Source organism: Pseudopipra pipra, chromosome 2, assembly GCF_036250125.1.
Source record: "Pseudopipra pipra isolate bDixPip1 chromosome 2, bDixPip1.hap1, whole genome shotgun sequence".
In the NCBI taxonomy this organism is placed as follows: Eukaryota; Metazoa; Chordata; class Aves; order Passeriformes; family Pipridae; genus Pseudopipra; species Pseudopipra pipra.
The window spans coordinates 105,807,590-105,827,764 of NC_087550.1; the positions used below are offsets into that span (position 1 = coordinate 105,807,590).

Here is a 20,175-nt window from a genome sequence, read left to right on the forward strand (position 1 = left end):
AAATTAAAGTGACATTTCAGTATTTACCAAATAGGTCAAAGCGCCAGTACCAAGCCTGGGTAGCCCTGCTCGCTCAGATCAGAGACACATTTTTTCGCGATCAAGGAGAAATGGCCATTTTGGGGGCAGGAACTCAGATGACCTACTTCAGCCCGTGTGCTCGCAGACAGGGAGCGGAGCTCGCAGGCCGAGCCCCCGAGCGAGCGGGGCAGGCGGGCCCGGAGTCGGCGCCGCGCGGCCGCAGCTGCCCGGGGCGCCCGGCGGGGGCTGCGAACGCCCCGGACCCGGCAGCTCTCAGTGCGGCCGTGCCCGATCCCCCCCACAGCCCACCTGCCCCCCGCCTGCCCCCCGCGGGCATCCGGCCGCCCCCCCAAGCCCGGGGCCGGGGGTCCCTGACGGCCGGGAGGGCGCCCGGGCCGCCCAAGGAGGACCCGCCGGATCCTTCACCCACCTCTCGGCAGCGGCGACGCTGAGGACGCGGCTCCTCCCGCTGGCGCGGCGGAGAGGGGCCCTGGCTCCGCGTACCATACAGCCGGGGGCGGCGGAGGGAGGCGCCGGGGGGCTGCGGAGAGGGGCAATGGCTGAGGCGAAGCCGGGAGGAGGAGGAGGAGGCGGAGGAAGGGGGGATCCTGGGCTCCCTCCTCCCGGCGGGCCGCGCTCGGGGGGAGGTGGGAGCCGCCCCACGCCGGGCCACCGGCGCTCGCAGCGCGGCCCGGGCTCTGCCGCGCGGTCCCCGCTGCCCTCACGCTTGTTTACCTTCCGCGCTGCCCCGCACGGCCGCGGCCGCCATGTTCCGCCGGCAGCGCCGCGCCGCCCGTCACTTCCGCCGCACCTGGGGCGGGGGGCGCGACCGCGGCCGGCACCGGGGCCGGCACCGACACCGGGCTCCGCCGGCACCGCTCGCCAGCCCCCGCCCTGCCCCGTGCAGGGCCTGCCAGACGTCGGAGCTCCGGCATGCCCCGAGGAGGGGAGACCCTCACTGGAGCCCAGCGGGGGCTGCGCACGGCTGGGGAGAGCGGCACGGAGCAGCATCACCCGCGTCCGGCCCGTAAGGACGCGCATCCACACGCGTCCGCGTTGGGAGGGTCGGGGCTGCGCTGTTCTCTCCCACCCCTCCGCCTCCAGTCCAGGTCCCTTTCACCGAGGCTGTCGCAGCTCCAGAGTTTCTCGGGCAGCTGCCCCCGGCAGCAGCATCCCCTGCTCGGCGTTGGCTGAGCTCCTCCCGGACAGCGGCCAGCCGCAGGTGCTGCGGGATGATCCCTGCTCGCCACAGCCTGCCTTGCCAGCCGCTCTGGAAACCGGGTTACCGGAGCCCGTGGGGTCGGGCCGTCCGCCACAGGCGCTCAGCAGAGCAGCCCCTGAGCCGAAACACCTGCCCACAGCTCGTGTGGAACCGCAGCCCTGCACGGGATGGATTAGCAGGGCTTTGCCTCGGCACAAACATCACCCCCTTTGCTCTTGCTGTCTTACCTTTGCCTGGAAAACTCTGACTTCATTGTAAGAGGTGAACTGAACTACGTGGTCCTTGCGTTTGCCACTGCCAGCCCCAAACCATTCACCACCTTCTACGTACCTCCTTGTCACCTTCTGTGGCACTCACTTTAAATAGCAAGCCACTCGCTGCCATCCTCTCCCTGTTTATTGCTGTTTCCATTCCCTTCACAGCCTATTTTCAGTCTCTCATTACCACCCCCTCCCCATTCTTGATCTATAAAACAAGAGTGTACCTTCTCTATAGCTGCCACCCCCAAGCTGAACGTCTTTCACAGCTTCACACAATGAACCAGCTATATCATGCAGTGCTTCACAAAAGACTTCACACTGCTATTTCCACTGTTCAACTGCCCTTCCACTGCTCCCTCTCACTACAATCAACCTGCTCCCATTCACTCCTTCATCCCAATGGCCTGACCTCTCTCTACTTGGTAAACTTCTTACTATCCCATGTCACCCACTTACTCATGCAGTAAATTTGCCCCATCTCCACCTGTTACTCGTGCACTAAGGGTGAAACAAGTGCCCTTAACAGACTGACTCTGCCAAAGCAGCAACTGTTCCTGCTACCTAAGTCTAAAGGAAAGACATTCCCATTCTCACAGGATATGTCTCCTGCTGCACCAAGCATGTACATGTACTCACCCCTATCTAATGCTTCAACAAAATGAAACTGGAGTAGAAACTAAGTTTCTCATACACAGAAATGATACAAACAAAACTTAAATGCATCCTGCCCTCCTCAGACTTTGGACCTTCATATGTCAGCAAAGGTGGAAAAAGCTAACCAAGACTGTTTAGGTTTTACCTGACTGTCATTTTGCTGTCTGCTGTTTGTGACAAGCTGAGGCATAAGATGATCATCAGGTCTCTCCTACACACTGCCACACAAGAGGACCTCAAACCTAGCCACAAAAAAAAAAAACAAACCAGAAACCAAAAAAAAAAAAACACCAACAAACCCAAACACAATAGCTTTGACATTTAAAACATCTCAACATTTAAAAGCACAAAAAAAAGTCCCCTTCTCTTTCACATTGGACAATTTGCTTCTAATGAAAAATCAAAATATGTTAATAATGCCTCAATTCTAGTCTCCTAAATAAAATTAAATTTAGGCCTCTGACAATGACCACTGGTATCAACATTACCTTAGCTAATATTAATTTACATAGAGATTTGGACTGACCCCTCTGATTTAGGCATTTACTAAGTAGTTACTACTGGCTAAAATGAGACTATTGCAATGAATAAAATTCTGGGCATAGGTTTTTGAGTTATATTAATACACTAGTTACCATTCAATTTGAATAATTTTAGACTTTATTTAATTAATACATATAGGTACAATGGACATATATTGACATAATATCAACTCCTAGAAATGTTCTTACCTACTTTAGTTGGGGTTGTTCAGCCTGAAGAAGAGAAGGCTCTGGGGAAACCTTATAGCAGTTTCCAGTGCCTAAAGGAGGCCCATAAGAAGGCTGGGAAAGGGCCTTTTCACAAGGGGATGTAGTGACAGGACAAGGGGGAATGGCTTTAAACTGAAAGAGGGTAGGTTTAGATTGGATATTAAGAAGAAATTTTTTACTGTGAGGGTGGTGAGGCACTGGAACAGGTTGCCCAGAAAAGCTGTGGATGCCCCAGCGTTGAAGACCAGGTTGGATGAGGCAGTGAGCAACCTGGTCTAGTGGAAGCTGTTCCTGCCCATGGCAGGGGGATTGGAACTAGATGATCTTTAAGGTCCCTTCCAACCCAAACCATTTTGTTGTTCTACAGTAATTAGACATTTGCAGTCTTCAGACTTTTCTGGGTTTTCTTTATATTACAAATATCTCTAAATAAGTGAATTAAAGTAACAAGACTACCTCAGAATATGTAAAATGTGCAATCATACTGTTAAAATAGAAGCAACAGTTTGTGTATTTTTTTTCATATTCCTGACAGGGTGTTTGGCAAAGATTAAATCCCTTCTAAAGGCTGATGCAAATGTGACAAAAGCTGTTTCCATAATTTTACACTGCACTGCATTACTGCATAATTTAAACAGCTAAGTAAGTACAGAGTCTAGTGTTTTCAGTTCATTTTCATAAAAGAGTGATTATACATGCCTGGACGTCGAGGCAACTACAACCAAGTATTGCATCATGTTCCCACTCCACTTCGTGTATCTTGTTTTTCCCAGAAGTGAGATATTTTATACAAAATTGAAAACACAATGTGGCCCGAGGAAAGATTAGATATGAAAATTGATATTCCAGACCAACGTGCAACACGATTGGGTTGCAAGACAAATATACATTTTGTCGCTGCCAACACCATTACAGATGCTGTAAGGCTTCTTAAGTGTTCCTAATCATTTATTCAGAACAAGAACACCGGCAGTGTGTTCTCTGCGTACATCCAGCAGAACTCACTCCGAACTCTTGTTCCAGGAAAGGACGGCAATAGCAGTATTTACAGAAGTGGGAGGTTACCAGCACTGTTAAACCAGGCACACCAGTTTCACACGGATTTCCATCATCGCATTTCAATCACGTGGTTGTCTGCTCCAAACCTGGGTTTTTTCACACAAGCAGTTGCCCGGGCAAAGTCTGAGAACCAACATGTTTCCAGCAGACAAAGCTCCTGTTGTTGGCACAGTGCACACATATTTGACATAACTGGTTACTTGTACTGAAACCCGTATCCCCGATCACAGAGAAAATACTATTAGCCACATCTTCTATGCCTTAAAGAAGTTCCCATGAACAAGTCAATTCAATTTCCCAGAGGGAAGAGTAGGGAATTTGGCCTTTAATCTCCGTTGAACCTCTAAACTGGCTCTCATCACTGCATTGGGGATTTTATTCACTCAGTTTTTAAAGCATTTATGTCACACTCAACTCTGAACACAGCACGTGTGAATTTTTTACCTGTTTCATACAAAACATTCAGCCTGCTCGTATCTTGGGGCACAGTCTCATATCCAAGTGGTCTCCCAAATAATAAGTGCCCAGCCTATAAAAGAGAGTAGCAAGAAAAAGGGCTGAAATTCAAAAAACATTATCAGTCTGATGGGCAGCAGAGATTACTAACACAAGGATGTGACATGTCACTGTTCAGGCAGATCAGCCGATCAGACACCGACACTCATTTCATACACACAAGCACCGTGTCTCAGTTCTCCCCCCACGCGCCTTTCTGCACCGCACCCACCCGACACTCGAATAACCCCGCGATGCCGGTGTACACGCACAGCAGACCGCAAACCCCGGGCGAACTTCCCGCCTCCGGTGCGTCTGTCCCCGGACCGGGTCCCGTCCCGAGCCCACGGTGCTGTTTCACGTACGCGCTGCACCAGCACGGGGTCCCCAGCCGGGCTGTGCCGGCAGGCGCTCCCGTCTCGCAGGCTCCCTGCGCTCTGTCGCGGCTCTCCCGGGATGTCGGTCCCCACGCGCTCCCGGCGGCGGCCGAGGCCGAGCTGCGCGTGCCCGCCGCGCGCGCTCCCGGGGCCGCGCCGCAGGTCCCCCCCAAAGCGCGCGCCCCCGTTACCCGCCGCTCGCGCACGCGCGCTCCCTGCCCCGCGCGCCGCCACACGCGGCGCAGGCCCCCGCCGCAGGCCCCGGTTGCATCACCCGGCGCGAGGGCGGCCGCGGGGACCTTTCCCAGGGCTGCCCAGCGGCGCGCCTGAGCTGCTGCCTCCCCGCGGCGGCTCCGGCCGTGTCCCCGCAGCGCCGATCGCGGTCGTTTCCCAGCCCAGTGCCCGTCCCCGGCCGGCCGGTGCCGCGCTGCGGGCCAGAGGGCGCTGGGGGCTACGGGGCGGCGGCGGAGGCGCCGAGCGGAGCCGGCGATCAGGCGACTGCGCGGGACTCCTCACTTCCTGCTCGGGCCAAGATGGCGGGGGACGAGGCGGGAGTGACTCTGGGGCAGCCGCACCTCAGCCGGCAGGACCTGGGCACGCTGGTGAGACCCGCGGGGCGCCGGGGCGGCTGCCGGGGCTCGGCGGGGACAGCCGAGCCGCTCCGGATGGGTGTGAGGCGAGTGCGGGCCGAGAGGTTCCGAGACGCCTGCCGGCCCCGCCGCGGCCGTGCCGCGCTGAGGGGGCCCGGGAGCCCGAGGGACAGCGCTCTGGGGCTGGGCCGAGGGGGCAGCACAGCGGGGCTAGGCCGAGGGGGCAGCACAGCGGGGCTAGGCCGAGGGGCAGAGCGGCGACGCCGGGCCGGGGCGGCAGGCGCGGTCGGAGCGGCGGCGCTGGGAGCAGGTCGGGCCGGTCGCAGTGGGTGTGGGGCGCCCGGGTGAGGCGAGTGAGAGTCTCGGCGTCCCCCCTGTGCGAGCAGACCTTTTATGTCTTAGTGGTGGGTGCGCTTTTCCCCTTCTAAGGGCTGTTCTGTTCTGTGGTACTAAAGGCTCTTCTCTTTCCCAAGTAGAACCATAATTTGGTGCTGTGTGTCCCCAGCAGGCTCGAGGAATTGGCTGCCAACCTTGCCTTGGTTGTTTTGCCAAGCAAATTTTCTTGGTTATTAAGATCTACCAAGAAAATCAGTTCAAAAAATCAGAGCATCAGTTAGACTGGAAAAGACCTCTGAGATCATCGAGTCCAGCCTGCGGTGATCTTGCCTGTTAAGTGTCTCTCCTGGTCTGTCTCACTCATTACACCTCTGTGCTGGCAAAACTACTCGAAAATCCTGTTGCTGCCCGCCCAGAACAGACTATTTGTGTGTACAGTAATAGTGTTCGATGTTCTCCGGGTTTGAGCACGGGAATTCTCTTTGTGCTATAGTAAGCGTGTTGGTCATCTCAGAAAGTTTCTTTACTTCCTCTCATTGTTGACCATCCCATTTCCCAGTTGGAAAAGGCACGGATAGGACTAGCTAAGAAGTCAGCAGGATTTACCTTTATGGTCTCACCTGTCCCTTTTGGGCCCTTGAGTGCTTACAGCTGACTGCTGCTTATTGCTGAGCATGGCCTTATACCAGTCTTGCCAAAAAAACTCTCCCTGCGTGCACAATTGTACAGGAAGAGTTCTCCTGGTGGCAGAAATTGCATCACGCTGACATGCTTGTCCCCCGGCCACATGGTGCCATCTACAGGTCACGTTCCCATCGCAGGGCAGTGCTTTTCAGTTCGGTATACAAGAAATACACATTTAATTGTGTGTCTTAAGCGTTCAAGACTTGGTTTGTATTGAACGTGAACATTTTATTCGTGTAAAACTTGAGAACAAAAGGAGTGAGCTTACATTGTTGCACAGATGTGTTTATTTGATCATTATGCATGTAACAGTGTGAACAATATGTGATTTAGTGTGCATGTTATTTGTATCTTAGCAAAATATTTATGTCTTGTCCTGCACTGAGGACTCTTGCCATCCGGAATTGTTCCTTGAACTGAGCACCTCATCCATATGAATTCAATGCAGGATGGAAAGTAGCTGTTAACAGTTTCAAAAGTAGTACAGAGCAACAGTTCAGTGGATTTCAACACTTGTCCATTATTGGGACAAACAGCTTTAAAAAAAACTCAAACCAACTCATCCAGAGTTATCTCTTTATCTACACAGAATGTATTTGTAAGTTTTTTACTGTGACTGTGGCTACCAGTAGGTTCACACAACAGACTATTTACAACAGCAGAATTTCTGTCTGGTACCTCAAGTTGCAATAACAGTATTTGAGGAAAAAATAGCCATTAAAAATCCATGATAATAATGAAGTCTCTGGACCTATGGACTCCAAAGTGATAGTTGTAATTATATATTGGCTGTAATGGGACCTTACACCAATTAAACAACTGTTTATTGACAGAGCTTTGGTTTTAAAACATCAGTGCAATTCATCATGTAACCCATTGAAAATTAACTTGAATTTGCCTGGTATGTGTCATTTAGATTTGGGAGTATGTAAGGGTTTGGGGTTTTTTGTTGGAGGTTCTTTAGAGGTTTTTTGTTTTGTTTACCCCATCTGTGACACCCTGCAGCTGATACCAATTTACGGTCAGGGCTTTGGGTTGCAGCCTGTGCTGATTTACAGGCGGGACTTGGTTTGCTTTTTGTCTTATTTCACACACATAAAAGACTGGAATGCATATCTAGAATTATTTCAAGGAGCTTACTTGGATTTTGCTGAATAGAACTACTGGATAATTTTTAAGGAAATACACATGATACTTTCTAAACACTTATATACAAGATGAATAAATTCTAAAATCTCCCTTATACAGGATGTGACCAAGTTGACGCCTCTTTCACCAGAAGTCATCAGCAGACAAGCAACAATTAATATAGGTAAAAACAAACTTATAAAAAACAGGGGTGCATTAATGTGACTCTTTTTGGTCCTCCTGCAGTAGCAGATGGTGCCTATATGGCAACACCTTAAAGGTTCTTACTGAAACAGTTACATAGTAGTTTTAGAGACATGTCAAACCGTTTTGACTTGAAAAGCACCGATTTTATTTCAGGAACACAGTTGAATGGAGTGAGAGCAAAGTTTATTTTACCTTGAAATTGAGCATTGAAATGAGTTTCATAAAAATGCAAGGTCTGTCCATTGGGAGCTCAATTTTTTTGTTTGTTTAAAACCAAAATGATGACAAACCCTGTATGTGCTTGTGATGGGGGCTCTGGACTTACCTGCCGTGAAGAATTTGGCGTAATTGCGTGTTGATAATAATGGAACATTGCACAAAACTAAACAATGGTTTATTGACAAACATTTCCTTTTAAAACACAGGTACAATTGGTCATGTAGCCCATGGAAAGTCGACAGTAGTCAAAGCTATATCTGGAGTTCATACTGTCAGATTTAAAAATGAACTGGAAAGAAATATCACAATCAAGCTGGGTTATGCTAATGCAAAGGTGAGTCATTACTGCAGCAAATACATTACAGATGTATTTCAGGGTGGATGTGAGCTTACAGGTAACTAACCCTTGAGGAATTAAACTTTTTTCCAATTCTAAAACATCACAGATTTACAAGCTGGATGACCCAAGCTGTTCTCGACCAGAGTGTTACCGATCCTGTGGAAGTAGCACCCCAGATGAGTTCCCTACAGATATTCCTGGCACCAAAGGGAACTTCAAACTAGTCAGGTAACAGCTGTAAATGACTGGAATAAATTGTCTTTACTTCCCTTTGCATAACTGAGAACAGTCAGGATTGGGCTGTGAGCTGCAATGGGTTGTTATGGCACATTCTGAGGTGGGGGCCACCCTTGATCTAAGGTGTTGTCTAAGCTGCCTTGGGTGATACAACAAGACTCTTAATTCATGCTTATGATAAAATACACGGAGTGCTTACCAAGATGAACTGTGGCAGGCAGGCAGCCACTGCAAAACTACTGGTTAAAAGCTCTGTGTTCTTTATCCCACTGATTTTCTGCTTGTAGTAGATATTTAACATTGTCAGCAAAGAAGCAAATTAGTCCCTTGGTTTTTGGTGGCATGCTACTAGGAAACAAGAATTCTTCACTGGATAGGTTCAGGAAGGAACATAGCAAATCAACTATTATGGTCTTCACAATAAAATTGCAAGGTTGGAAATGTAACATTGTCTCTGTAGATAAATCTTCAAAGTGAAGTGCAGTTATAAGCATGTAACTAAAGATGCATGATTTCCTAAAATTGGAGAATGGGAGATGTCTTTTAAAAGAGATAAGGGAAATCCCATGTGGTGTGTTTGTTGGTTTTTGGGGGGGTGGTGGTAGGTTGGGTTGGTTTTGTTTTTTTTATTCTGGTGCATTTAACTCTAGTCTAATTTACAGGTAAATTGGTGAAATATTAAAGCAGTACCTAATATGGATATATGGTATTAAATCTTAAAAACTCAGAAAAAGTATTCAGTAGCCATTCAGTAGTCTTTGTGTTCTAACTTTTAGGACTTCCTTGAAAATACTTTTAAGGTATTGCTTCTCAGTATCTGTCTCAGAATGTTTATCTGTCTATTTTAAGGATGCTTTTAACTTCTGTGTCTGCCTATTCACTCACATAAATCAGTCAGAGGAACCATTGGTAATTGGCTTTTGGACTTCTTTTTCACCTTCTCCTACAACAGGCATGTCTCTTTTGTGGATTGTCCTGGCCATGATATTTTGATGGCTACAATGTTGAACGGTGCAGCAGTAATGGATGCAGCTTTACTGTTGATAGGTAACAATTGCTACACAAAAGCAGAGCTCTGGTTTTTAGTATCATGAAGCAACTTTATATGGGCTTTAAAATCTGTTGGGATGTGGTGAGCAGTTAAGTGAATGCAGTTGGGATGTGTTAAAGAAAATAAAGTGATGCTACAAAGACAATGTACTTTAGCAAACTGGGTTGTTTTAAACTAGTCTGGTAGCTGGACCCATGGGAAGATTAGTTAGGTAAGATGAAACCTTGAGTATAGTACAGTAAAATGTATATCTTTTTATGGAGATAGATTAGCTGGAAGTACATTTTGAGTTTCTCTGCAGGTTCAGTTTCCTTGAAATATGTATGTAGTCTTTGCTATCCAGGAGAGTCCACAAACAACAGTAGAAACAGTAAACCCAGAGGAATACAGGCAAAATTAAGGTACAGGAGATTTAAGTTGATTCAGACAATTTTAGCTCTGATTTTTGTATGTCTTTAGAACATTAGTCATTTCTTCCGCCTCTTTAGCTCTAGAAAGCGCAATAGACCAAACTTCAAGTGAGATTAACCACCATTATGGCACATCAGGCCAAAGCTGGCTTCTTAGATGGCTGAAATCCAAACCATACTGATGGCAACCCTATTCACATAGTTGATCTAATTATTGTATTACAGAGTTTGGGGATCTTGGCATTTTTATGGCTTTACTGATAAGGAAGTTGTGAGATTTTTCTTAAAATGTGAATTGTCTGTTATGCTACAGTCAGTACTGAGATGTCTGAAGAGCCGAAGGATGGAGTAAGTCAAGTAGACACAAGTTAGCCTGTTAATATCTTTGGAAACTGTAGATGGGTGTTTCTTCTGGGAGCAAGTGGAACGAGGGAGCCACTCTGGCAACCTCTCACCTGTCATACGTTGTGCCGATGGTACAACCAGCAGTTATGGGGGGGAATAGGTGCTTATTGACTTGGTTGCTTCACATGTAGCTTCCTGAGAGACAACTGTCTTGTTTGTTTGTTTGTTTGTTTTTATAAAGATGCAGTAGAAAGTAGATGTCCTAACTGTAGAAGTTTTTTCTATCTTTATAGTTTCTATATTGCAGTCACTTCTCTTCTTTCAGCTGGTAATGAGTCATGCCCTCAACCTCAGACCTCAGAACATCTAGCTGCTATAGAAATCATGAAACTGAAGCACATTTTGATTCTACAGAATAAGATTGATTTGGTGAAGGAGAGCCAGGCTAAAGAACAGTATGAGCAGATCCTTGCATTTGTACAAGGTAAGTTTTCAAGAGCAGAAATCCAGTCAGTGGTTGAAATTCATTGTTGAGACATGGATACAGTGGGTTTTCTAGGTTTATAGAAAAGCTTCTCTTAGACAATGCTGATGTACATAATCTGTAAATATGGAAACTAGACCACTGGGGTTGTGCTTCTTACCCATTTCAGACTGATTAAGTACAAGAGTGGTAATGCTGTTGGTCAGAGCTCTTGATGTAAAACCAATAGCAATGGCTCTTATCTAGTAGCTTTCACTGCATTTGTGGTTTCTTCTTGGCTTGTTTCTTTGGTAGAGATTTTACTGTAATTTTAGTGCAGCACAGGAAAGAAGGAAGCAATACTTGCTAGAGGCACCTTGTAGGTGTAGATGTGTTAATTTCTTTTATCTAATCACAAAAGATTGGTCTTTCATCTGTCTCTGTAAATCCAGTTTGGGCAGTGTTATCCTACTCTGTCTGTAAAGTTCTGCTGAACTTTAGTGCTCTGGGTTTCATCTTTCCTGGGAGCTTCCACTGCTTTCCATTTATCTGCATTAGCTGAGGTATGTGACAAGCTGCAAAACTGGATTGTCACCCTCAGAAGTAGCCAATGGCTCTTTCTTCTTTTGTAATTCATAATTGTTTCCTTGCAAAAACTGTTCATAACAGCTCTGTCAGATGGCTTGATGTGTAAATTTGGAGTTTGAGAACTGAAGTTAGCACAAGAAACACAGATATAATTAAAACTAGTAATAATTTAACAAACCTGGAAAACTAAATGCATCCTTTCATAAAATTAGGATTTTTGTAAAATACATACTTGCGTTGCAAAACTGGGAAAACAAAGATCATTAAATTGACAGGAAACTCAGTTTGTCAGAATGAAATCTGACTGTAACATGAGTACGGATGTGTCAAACACTGAGATATCAAATCTCTCTGAGGAAATCTTAAGAATATTTCTGATCACGATGTAGGAAGTGAATTTTCCCCTAGAGTGGAAAATTATCTTGCACAGTGTTCAGAATGCCTTGAAAAGGTGTGGCTAGTTTGAGTTAAAACATTGAAGGGAAGGATAAATGCTTTGATACTGCTTTGGGAAATACACACAAAACACGCCATGAAATTCACTGGTGTTTTTAACAATCACAAATCGTTTGGTTGTGTTGCTGTAAATACTCTTCTTAAAGCTTGATGTTGAACTTGATTTTGTTTTAGGTACAGTTGCAGAAGGGGCTCCAATAATTCCAATCTCAGCACAGTTGAAATACAACATTGAGGTAGTTTGTGAGTACATAGTGAAGAAAATTCCAGTCCCTTTGCGAGACTTCACATCTGAACCAAGGCTTATTGGTATGTAAATGCTCAGGTCTGGGCTTTTGTGGCCAACCACTGACTGAAGGTGTCTACACTTAGAATGTCATCTTGCTGAGTGCCCTAAAAAGAGGTGGATTCTAAAAGAGTATTTAGGGCGCTCTTATTTTAAAACTTGCATATTTTCTGGAAGCTATATTGTTTGTTCTCTTAATTGCTGTTGGTTTTGTGTGTGTTCTGTGCATATGACAGCACTAAAATGCAATAGAGATGAGAAATTTATCTGTGTCTTAAAAACATTCCTTTCATTGTTATGAATTTAATTTTGATTTTAAAAGTACAGAAAAACTGATGAATTTGATAATTAAATTATTTCCATGAAAATCTTATAGATAGGTCGGTCAGATTTTTTGTGTTAGTCTCTTGTTCCCTGGATATAATTGTCAAAGTCTCAGTTCTTTTCCAGCATCTTAGGAAATTCAGTTCAACTACAATGAATTAATTTGTCTTTTTTTCCAAATAAACTATAGGAGTCCTACAAAACATACTTAGAATGCTTAAAAATTGACCACATTAAATCAAGGTCACAGTATTCACTATGACTACATTGAATGAAGGTTCTGGTATTCACAATTGGCATTGTGAACATTGCAGGGGATTTGTAATATAGTTGAACGTTACTTTCTTTTTTAGATACTGATGGTTAAGTTGCTTTCTGCTAGGCAAACAAAAATTTATGTATATGAGCAGCTTAAATGGTTTTGAGAACAAAATCAACTGTATACCTAAAAATTGGGAATAAAATGTTCATCATTACACATATTTATAAATATTACAATTGTATACTTTCATAAGAATAGAGAAGCAATCAGAGTTGCTAAAGAAAGACACTGTTTAAAAATCTGATATTAAAAATAAATCTGGTCATGGTCTATTCTTTTCAGTAATTAGATCTTTCGATGTCAACAAGCCTGGCTGTGAAGTTGATGACCTTAAGGGAGGAGTAGCTGGTGGCAGTATTCTAAAGGGTGTCTTAAAGGTAACCTTTTCTCTTTCTTGACTGGAGATTTTTAATTACAATAATGAGTAGAGTTTTTCCATGCTTAGTACAAAATTAATTTATATAATGAATTTGGTTTTTAAAACTCAAATACAGTCAGGTGGCACTTATCCTTCCTGTCTGTACCTCATTTTTACTTTCAAGTTTTAAGATACCAGAACAAGAAGCACTTGTTTTAATTTTTTAAATATATTTTTTTAAATATATTTTTGTTATTGTAATCTAACCTGTTGCTAATAACTATACTGATTTAATCACTTACAAAATTGAAGGAGTTTTTTTTTTTTTTCCTGTCCCACCACTTTTACTTGATCACTTATTGCAGGGCAGAAAAGAGCAAAAGAACTTCACAAGTACCTCAGGAATATGTGTGGGTTCTCACAGGTTTCACTTCCCCACTTAAGTATTCTGTATATTTTAATTTTTTAATTTTGCTTGCTTTCCATCAATAGATGGAAATTTTAAAAGTTGCTCTTCTAGGCTGGAGAGCAGACTGCATCTTCGAACGTTTATACAGCTTGTGTTTTCTTTGTTTTGCAGTGTATTGATGCTGATCAGTTACATTGAGTGAATTAATGTCTCTCAGGGCTGAAATATTTCTAAATTAAATACAGTGTTTAAAAATTTAACTAAAATTTATATGCTGGAATTATTGCAGATAAAGATTCTTTCCTAAAGCAATTTTACAAATTGTATTGAAAAGAAAATCAGTTGTTACATTGGCTGTAAGTATTGTTCAATTTGCAGTTAACAGTACAACAGAAATCCTAGGAGTTCTACAGTAGCCCACAGCGAAGGACTTGTATAAAAAATAGATCTTGGGATATGGAAGTTTTATCTGTGACTAGGTAGTTTTGTGTTCCTGTGAAACAGCCAGTTAATCCCTTTTTCACATTTGTATTTAGGTGGGCCAGGAAATTGAGGTGCGGCCTGGTATTGTGTCCAAGGACAGTGAAGGGAAACTCATGTGCAAGCCAATCTTTTCCAAAATTGTGTCACTCTTTGCTGAACACAATGATCTACAATATGCTGCTCCAGGAGGTCTTATAGGTAAGAATATTATCTCATTAAAAGATTTATTCCTTCATGCTTATTGAAAACACTTGATTTCATTCAGCAGTGAATTTCAGTTAACCAACAAAGATACTATGAGCAACTTTAAATAATTCATATAGAGAGATATAGGGTTGGTGTGAAAATTGGATATTTAAACTATGAATAATTTTCCTGAATGTCACTGGCCAATGCAGATCAATTTGCACTGTTAGTTGTACTGCCTTTAACGGTAGAATATTTCTTCATCTGTTTAGACAGAGCTCACAGTCTTGCTGACATTCTGAAAATGCTGTCCAGGTAATAGGGAATTCCCAGTACATTTTCAGTTTGCTGTTTTTAGATCTCCTTCAAACATTTTAACACATAAAAGTGACAGCTACCTTTCAGTTACTCCTTGTGCCTTTCCTTGTTGCGTTGCAGGTGTTGGCACTAAGATTGACCCAACTCTGTGCCGAGCTGACCGAATGGTAGGCCAGGTGCTTGGTGCAGTTGGGGCACTGCCAGAAATATTTACAGAGCTAGAAATTTCCTATTTCTTGCTGAGGCGACTATTAGGGGTGCGCACTGAAGGAGACAAGAAAGCTGCAAAGGTCTGTACCCCTTCTTTTGTTTTTCCTGATTTTGCTGCTTGTGCTAAGTTTCGTTACTGAATATATTTCTTTCATCTTATATAGCAGTTTTGTCTCCCCTTTGATATAAACTTGTCACTAAACTAATCTGCTTCTTTATTACAAGAATGCTTTTCAGAGGAGTAGGAATTCATATCAGAGTAATTTAAAGTAGCATAAAGTATTTATGTGTCTAAATGTTCTTCTAAACATACTACTATTTGCTATCACCCTATTCATTTGTGCAATACACATAGTGATCTACTTCCTACTTACATGCTTTTTGTAGATTTTCTCTCTGAAGAACTTTTTAAAGCTAAGTATTTTTGAAATACTGTAGTTGAAAAGAAACTGAACTTGAGGCACAGCACAGACTTCTGTTACATGATCCGTTTTACACAAATCAACTAAAAGATCATAGTTTCCCCTGTTAGCATTTAAATCTCTAAACTGCCTCATGCCACAGTAAGTGAAGTGGTTCAGTGCTGCCTTATCCTGTGAAATGAATCATTTTTGATAATTTTTTTGTATGTAGGCATAAGGTAAGTGAGAATATACAAACTAATTAAAAGAATGGTATAACATCACAGTTTGTAGCAATGTCTGTGACTGTTTGTGCTTTTAATACAGTATGTGCATATAGAGAAATCCCAAGAGAATACATCATACCAAGAACCCAAAGAACTACATGTACAACATCGTTATGTATTTGTCCTTTTGCATATAAATCTTTATGCACTGACAGTGCTGTGCATGGTTTGTGTGTGTGTATATTTACAGTATTTCTCAGCTATACCTTTTTTTGTGGCAAGGAGGTAACAGAAGATGCTTGAGACTGTCCGTGGTATTTTTTTTAGTACTAAAGCTTATGTTTCAGAGTTTTGTGTGTCTGTCTTCAGGTGCAAAAATTATCGAAGAATGAAGTTTTAATGGTAAACATAGGATCCTTATCTACTGGAGGGAGAGTCAGTGCAGTAAAGGCTGATTTGGGGAAGATTGTGCTAACTAACCCTGTATGCACAGAAGTGGGAGAAAAAATTGCCCTGAGTCGAAGAGTTGAGAAACACTGGCGGTAAGTTGGTGCTAAATTGGTAGAGTACCTGGTTGCTATATTGTTAACAAAAAAATACATGGATCTGGTTTTCTTCTGGAATAGGTAAGTGTATGTCTGTTTTAAAAATTCCTCTGGATTCTCCTAACATATTGACACCATTATCGTGGAATGCTTCCTTTCATTGCTGGCCTCTTTTTTTTAAACAAACATTATGATTGGGTGGGTAGATATTAGTTAACAGACAAGGAAACACCTCAGGGTCCTGGTTTGTTGCCAAAACTGCCATGCTGTGAATTGAGCTCACAGCAGGCAATCTTGGCAGAGGGAGTTGAAAGTTCTAATAATGCTAAGCCAAAGCCTGTACTTATACACACCTCAATCTGTGATGTTCTACCCGTGGAGCTGGACGTGATTTTCAGTGCAACCTGGAAGTAGCAGCAGGGGAATGGAGAAGGGATATTCTAAGGTTCAGGCATTTTATGTACTATGAGCAGAGAAATAAATTCTCAACTGGATTGACCCATTCAAATTACAAATATAAAATGTCTGACTACACAGAAGCATCTGGAGGCTGACAATTATGAACAGAATTGGTTATGATTCATTTTAATCATAGTGCCAGACTCTTTTTTTAGATGATTACGATACCTGTTACATGTTCCATAAGCCTCCATGAATAAGAACATAAGGATATTTAGATTTGTTGGCTCTGCACAACCCTTGTAGTATAAGAGAGCATAGCCGTTTTTACAAGAAATCTCTATGAAAAGGAACCAAGCTTTAAATATCCATGGATGCATGTTTCTTTTTCAGATAACAAGAAAGCATAGACAGGAATTTAGTGCTTGCTGTCTCAGCAAGATGACAAATTAGGGAAGAGATTTTTCCCTGAAAAACAAGCCAAACCAAGGCAAAAGATAAAATGTCTTGAACAGGAGGGGGAAAAAAAAGGCAGGACCCAAATTAAATCAAGTAAAGCAAAAGGAAGAGAGAAACTGTATTGGAAATTATGCCTCTTTTTTTTGAGCTATAGACTGATAGCCTGTGCAAATTTTAATGTCTTTTATTGCTTCTGTAGGTTACTTCCCAGTTGAGAAACATGACCATATTTTGTCCCAAAGCCTACCTGTCTCTGGATTATGGGGTGGGCAAGTAGTGGCAGCCTGCTGTAAAGATAGTTATGAAAAGTTGACTCCTATGCTGTATCAAAAAGACAAAGAGACAATGTAAGGAAACTAGAAGTTGAGAAAAGGGAAATAAGGCAAACTGGGAAGAGCAGCATAATAAAATCCAGTTGGAGTAAAGATAATATACAGCTGGTACTGAGAAAAGGAACTTGCAGCCTGAGGCAGTGGAGTACTGAAAATACAGAAGAAAGTGAGAAAGCAAGAGGCAAAAAGGAGGTATAAAATAGACAGTATATATATATATGTATAGAGGCATATATATAGAGGCTTAGAAAGAGGTTAAACAGCAAATGGGATAGACTAGTGGTTCCAAGGATGAGTTAACTTAAAGATTGACAAGTTATGACCTATGGATACAGTACAAAAAAGTGGGAAATGCTGAGTTAATATACTTCAGTTCCTTTGGTGGTGTCCCAAGACAGGCTCTACTGCTTAGCAAGTTAGAGATGCAATTGAGATGTGTATCTCCTTCCCAGAAACTGGAAAGGTGTTGAAGACAGTTGTATTAATAATATGGACTGCCTGCTGACTGTGGAAATGGACATATTCTGAATTATTTTTTTACAAGCATATTTTTCTGAGGCAACAGTGGCCTATAAAAAAGGCCTTAATTTTACTGAGTATAAATAGTAGAACTTGCCTGAGAGTTGAGTTACCATCACAGGTTACGTGTTGATTGAGAGTTACAGCTGTTTGTATCTTACTGCTCATCTTGTCTGAATTTTCATTTTCATTTCTATTTGAAAGTAATGCAGCACTTCAGGCATAAGGGAAAGAGATCAAGTTGTGAATAGATTTACAGTCCACCAGGACAGCATAAGTTATAACATTTTCAGATTTTCATCTTATTGTTTAAGGGTACATCCTTAGCTGGTTACAAATCTCTTCTGTCCCTCACCCTTTTCTATTCTGTGTTTCCACTAACCAGTCTTAGATCCTATAGGATGTTTTGGGTGGGAGACAAGTGGAGAAAATGCAAAATGTAAGAACTGAAGGCATAAGAACAACAGAAGGATGTTGACTTATCCAGGATATTTCTGCCTACTATTAAAAGTAATATAAACTGTTTTTCTGTTTGCAGTTTAATTGGTTGGGGTCAGATCAGAAGAGGAGTGACAATCAAGCCAACTGTTGATGATGACTGAAGAACAAAAGAGTGCTTCATTTTTAAAGATGAAGTGCCTATTTCTATTTTGAAGGGGGTGTATTTTCACAGTGGAATTGGAAGCTGTGCAAACAGTATTTTTGAGTTGTATGGCTGTCCTTGTACATTTTATTGAATTTTACCCTCTTACTAAAATACTAGTCACTATCACCATTAAAAGTGTAAAAGAATTGGCGTAGAAGTGGGTTTAATTATCCACATTTTAGTAAAAATTAATTGTACATGTCTCATGGCATGTCTAATTTATGTTATTTTGTGTTTCAGACATATCTGTTTAATATCAGTCAAACCAGCCCCAGTGTAACACACAAACCATAAATCTGGTATTGAAATAAAATATTGCTTATTTTCATTAATTCATACAGTTTTTCTGAGTAACAAAAGACTGCAGTGATTGTTCAACCAGTACAAGAATTAAAAGCAAAAAACCAAATACTTCTTGGAGAACTAGTACCTTTTCTGCACAACATCTTGTTTTGCTTAGACAGCTGTTTACAGCAAAAAAATTTCTAGTTTTGTTTCTATGGTTCTGATTTTAGGAATCTACAGTATTACACTTTGTAATTAGGATGGCAATGTTGGCTGACTTAAAGTTGTCACTTCTGATATTACAACATGTTTTCTTAAACCCCGAAAGAAAAACTATAAGTAAACTGGATCTGAACTGGCAGTACTGGTTTTTTGCCTATTTTAGTATGGATTTATGAAAAGAATGTGATTAATTTGAAACATAATTGTCATCATGGAACTCTGCGTGGGTGACCTGGGAGCTCTTTATACAGTAGGAATAAACTACTTACTTCAGAATTATGTTGAGCAAATATGAAATATCTGGAACAGCCTGTAGAAGGGAATGATTTGGGATGAGGGTGGGGTAGTGGTGGTGGAATTCTGAATAAGATAAGGAAAAAAGGTGTAAAACCACTTTTGCTCAGCTAGCCTGAATCACACTCCTCAGGAGAAAACGATGTAATAAACTTACTGTAGGGTGCTAATACTTTAATCCATTTAGATTTCATTTCTTCATTTGTACTAATATATATAGTTCTAGCTATTTTATATACTAGACTGTTTAGCAAGTCATGCTACTTTCCATATTTTTATACAAAGTGTGGTGTTTGTTTTCAAAGCTTGGTTTCGGTTGTATTCAATATCTTCAAGGGCTTTCTAAAGGTAAACACCATTTCACTCATCAAAGTGGACTTCAATGAAAAAGCTTGAGTTTTGTTCCTGATTTTGCACTGTATTTCACGTTCCCTTATTCCGCCTACATTCCTGTACTCGGTTTCTCCATTTGTAAAGTACGTCTACCTCGCATGGTGCTGAGAGTAAATACGTTAATTTTTGTATAGTCCTTCTCCATTTTAAAAGCAAGAGTCAGCTGTAGTTCTCTCTCACTCTCTTGGTACTTGACCAGTCTACAATCTTAAATGTGCCTGTTTCAAGAACTGCATGTTCCATGCTTTGGAAGTTAATTTCTGTAACTCTGAACTCTAGGAAATAGAGTTAATTTAAGCCTTATCTAGTGTGGGAGCCATGAGGGTGAGCACAAAAGAGAAAGTGAGCCACCACAGAATGCCTGGATGGCACCACCAGGGTGAAATCTAGCCCAGAAGGTTCTTTCTCAGTGCACTGCATCTGTGGGTCTAATGAAACACACATGCTGAAATGCTTCTGAGAAACTGGTTAAGCACCCATAGACATTTTTAGGCATTCCAATATTTTTGAGATTAGGCCTTAATCTCTTGATCTGCAATTTAAAGAATACAAGTACCATAATCTTTCCAAAGCATTTAATGTACTCCTTCACTTGGGTAGTTAACACATGCAAAGTACTAGTATCATCCTGGTTCATCCTTCCAGCTAAACAGCCCCAGATCA

The 20,175-nt window shown here is 42.6% G+C and overlaps 3 protein-coding genes across 5 annotated transcripts in view; 1 reads left to right on the plus strand and 2 right to left on the minus strand.

Moving 5' to 3' along the window:
- APOO (apolipoprotein O) overlaps window positions 1-1,077 on the minus strand; it is a 65,893-nt gene extending 64,816 nt beyond the window's left edge. The window contains exons 1-2 of the mRNA XM_064646789.1: window positions 757-1,077; window positions 452-562 (exon numbers count right to left, since the gene is read on the minus strand). Of these exons, the coding sequence (XP_064502859.1) occupies window positions 452-562; window positions 757-1,062 (417 nt within the window). The 5' untranslated portion in view covers window positions 1,063-1,077. The remainder of the gene's footprint in view (window positions 1-451; window positions 563-756) is intronic.
- Window positions 1-5,023, minus strand: part of KLHL15 (kelch like family member 15) — a 28,170-nt gene extending 23,147 nt beyond the window's left edge. The window contains exons 1-2 of one of the 3 annotated variants that reach the window (XM_064646785.1): window positions 4,829-5,023; window positions 4,413-4,497 (exon numbers count right to left, since the gene is read on the minus strand). The gene's annotated coding sequence lies outside the window, so the exon portion shown is untranslated. Of the gene's footprint in view, window positions 1-2,302; window positions 2,406-4,412; window positions 4,498-4,735 lie in introns of those variants that run through there. The other 2 variants (XM_064646786.1, XM_064646784.1) reach the window with 2 other exon arrangements.
- Window positions 5,024-5,275: 252 nt separating this feature from the next.
- EIF2S3 (eukaryotic translation initiation factor 2 subunit gamma) lies at window positions 5,276-19,104 on the plus strand. Its single transcript, XM_064646788.1, has 12 exons — window positions 5,276-5,442; window positions 7,699-7,762; window positions 8,211-8,338; window positions 8,451-8,572; window positions 9,534-9,628; window positions 10,713-10,871; window positions 12,069-12,203; window positions 13,109-13,203; window positions 14,130-14,274; window positions 14,701-14,870; window positions 15,788-15,960; window positions 18,211-19,104. Exons 1-12 carry the CDS (start codon window positions 5,374-5,376, stop codon window positions 18,272-18,274), a joined length of 1,419 nt encoding a protein of 472 aa, XP_064502858.1. The 5' UTR covers window positions 5,276-5,373; the 3' UTR covers window positions 18,275-19,104.
- The last annotated feature ends 1,071 nt before the right edge of the window (window positions 19,105-20,175 follow it).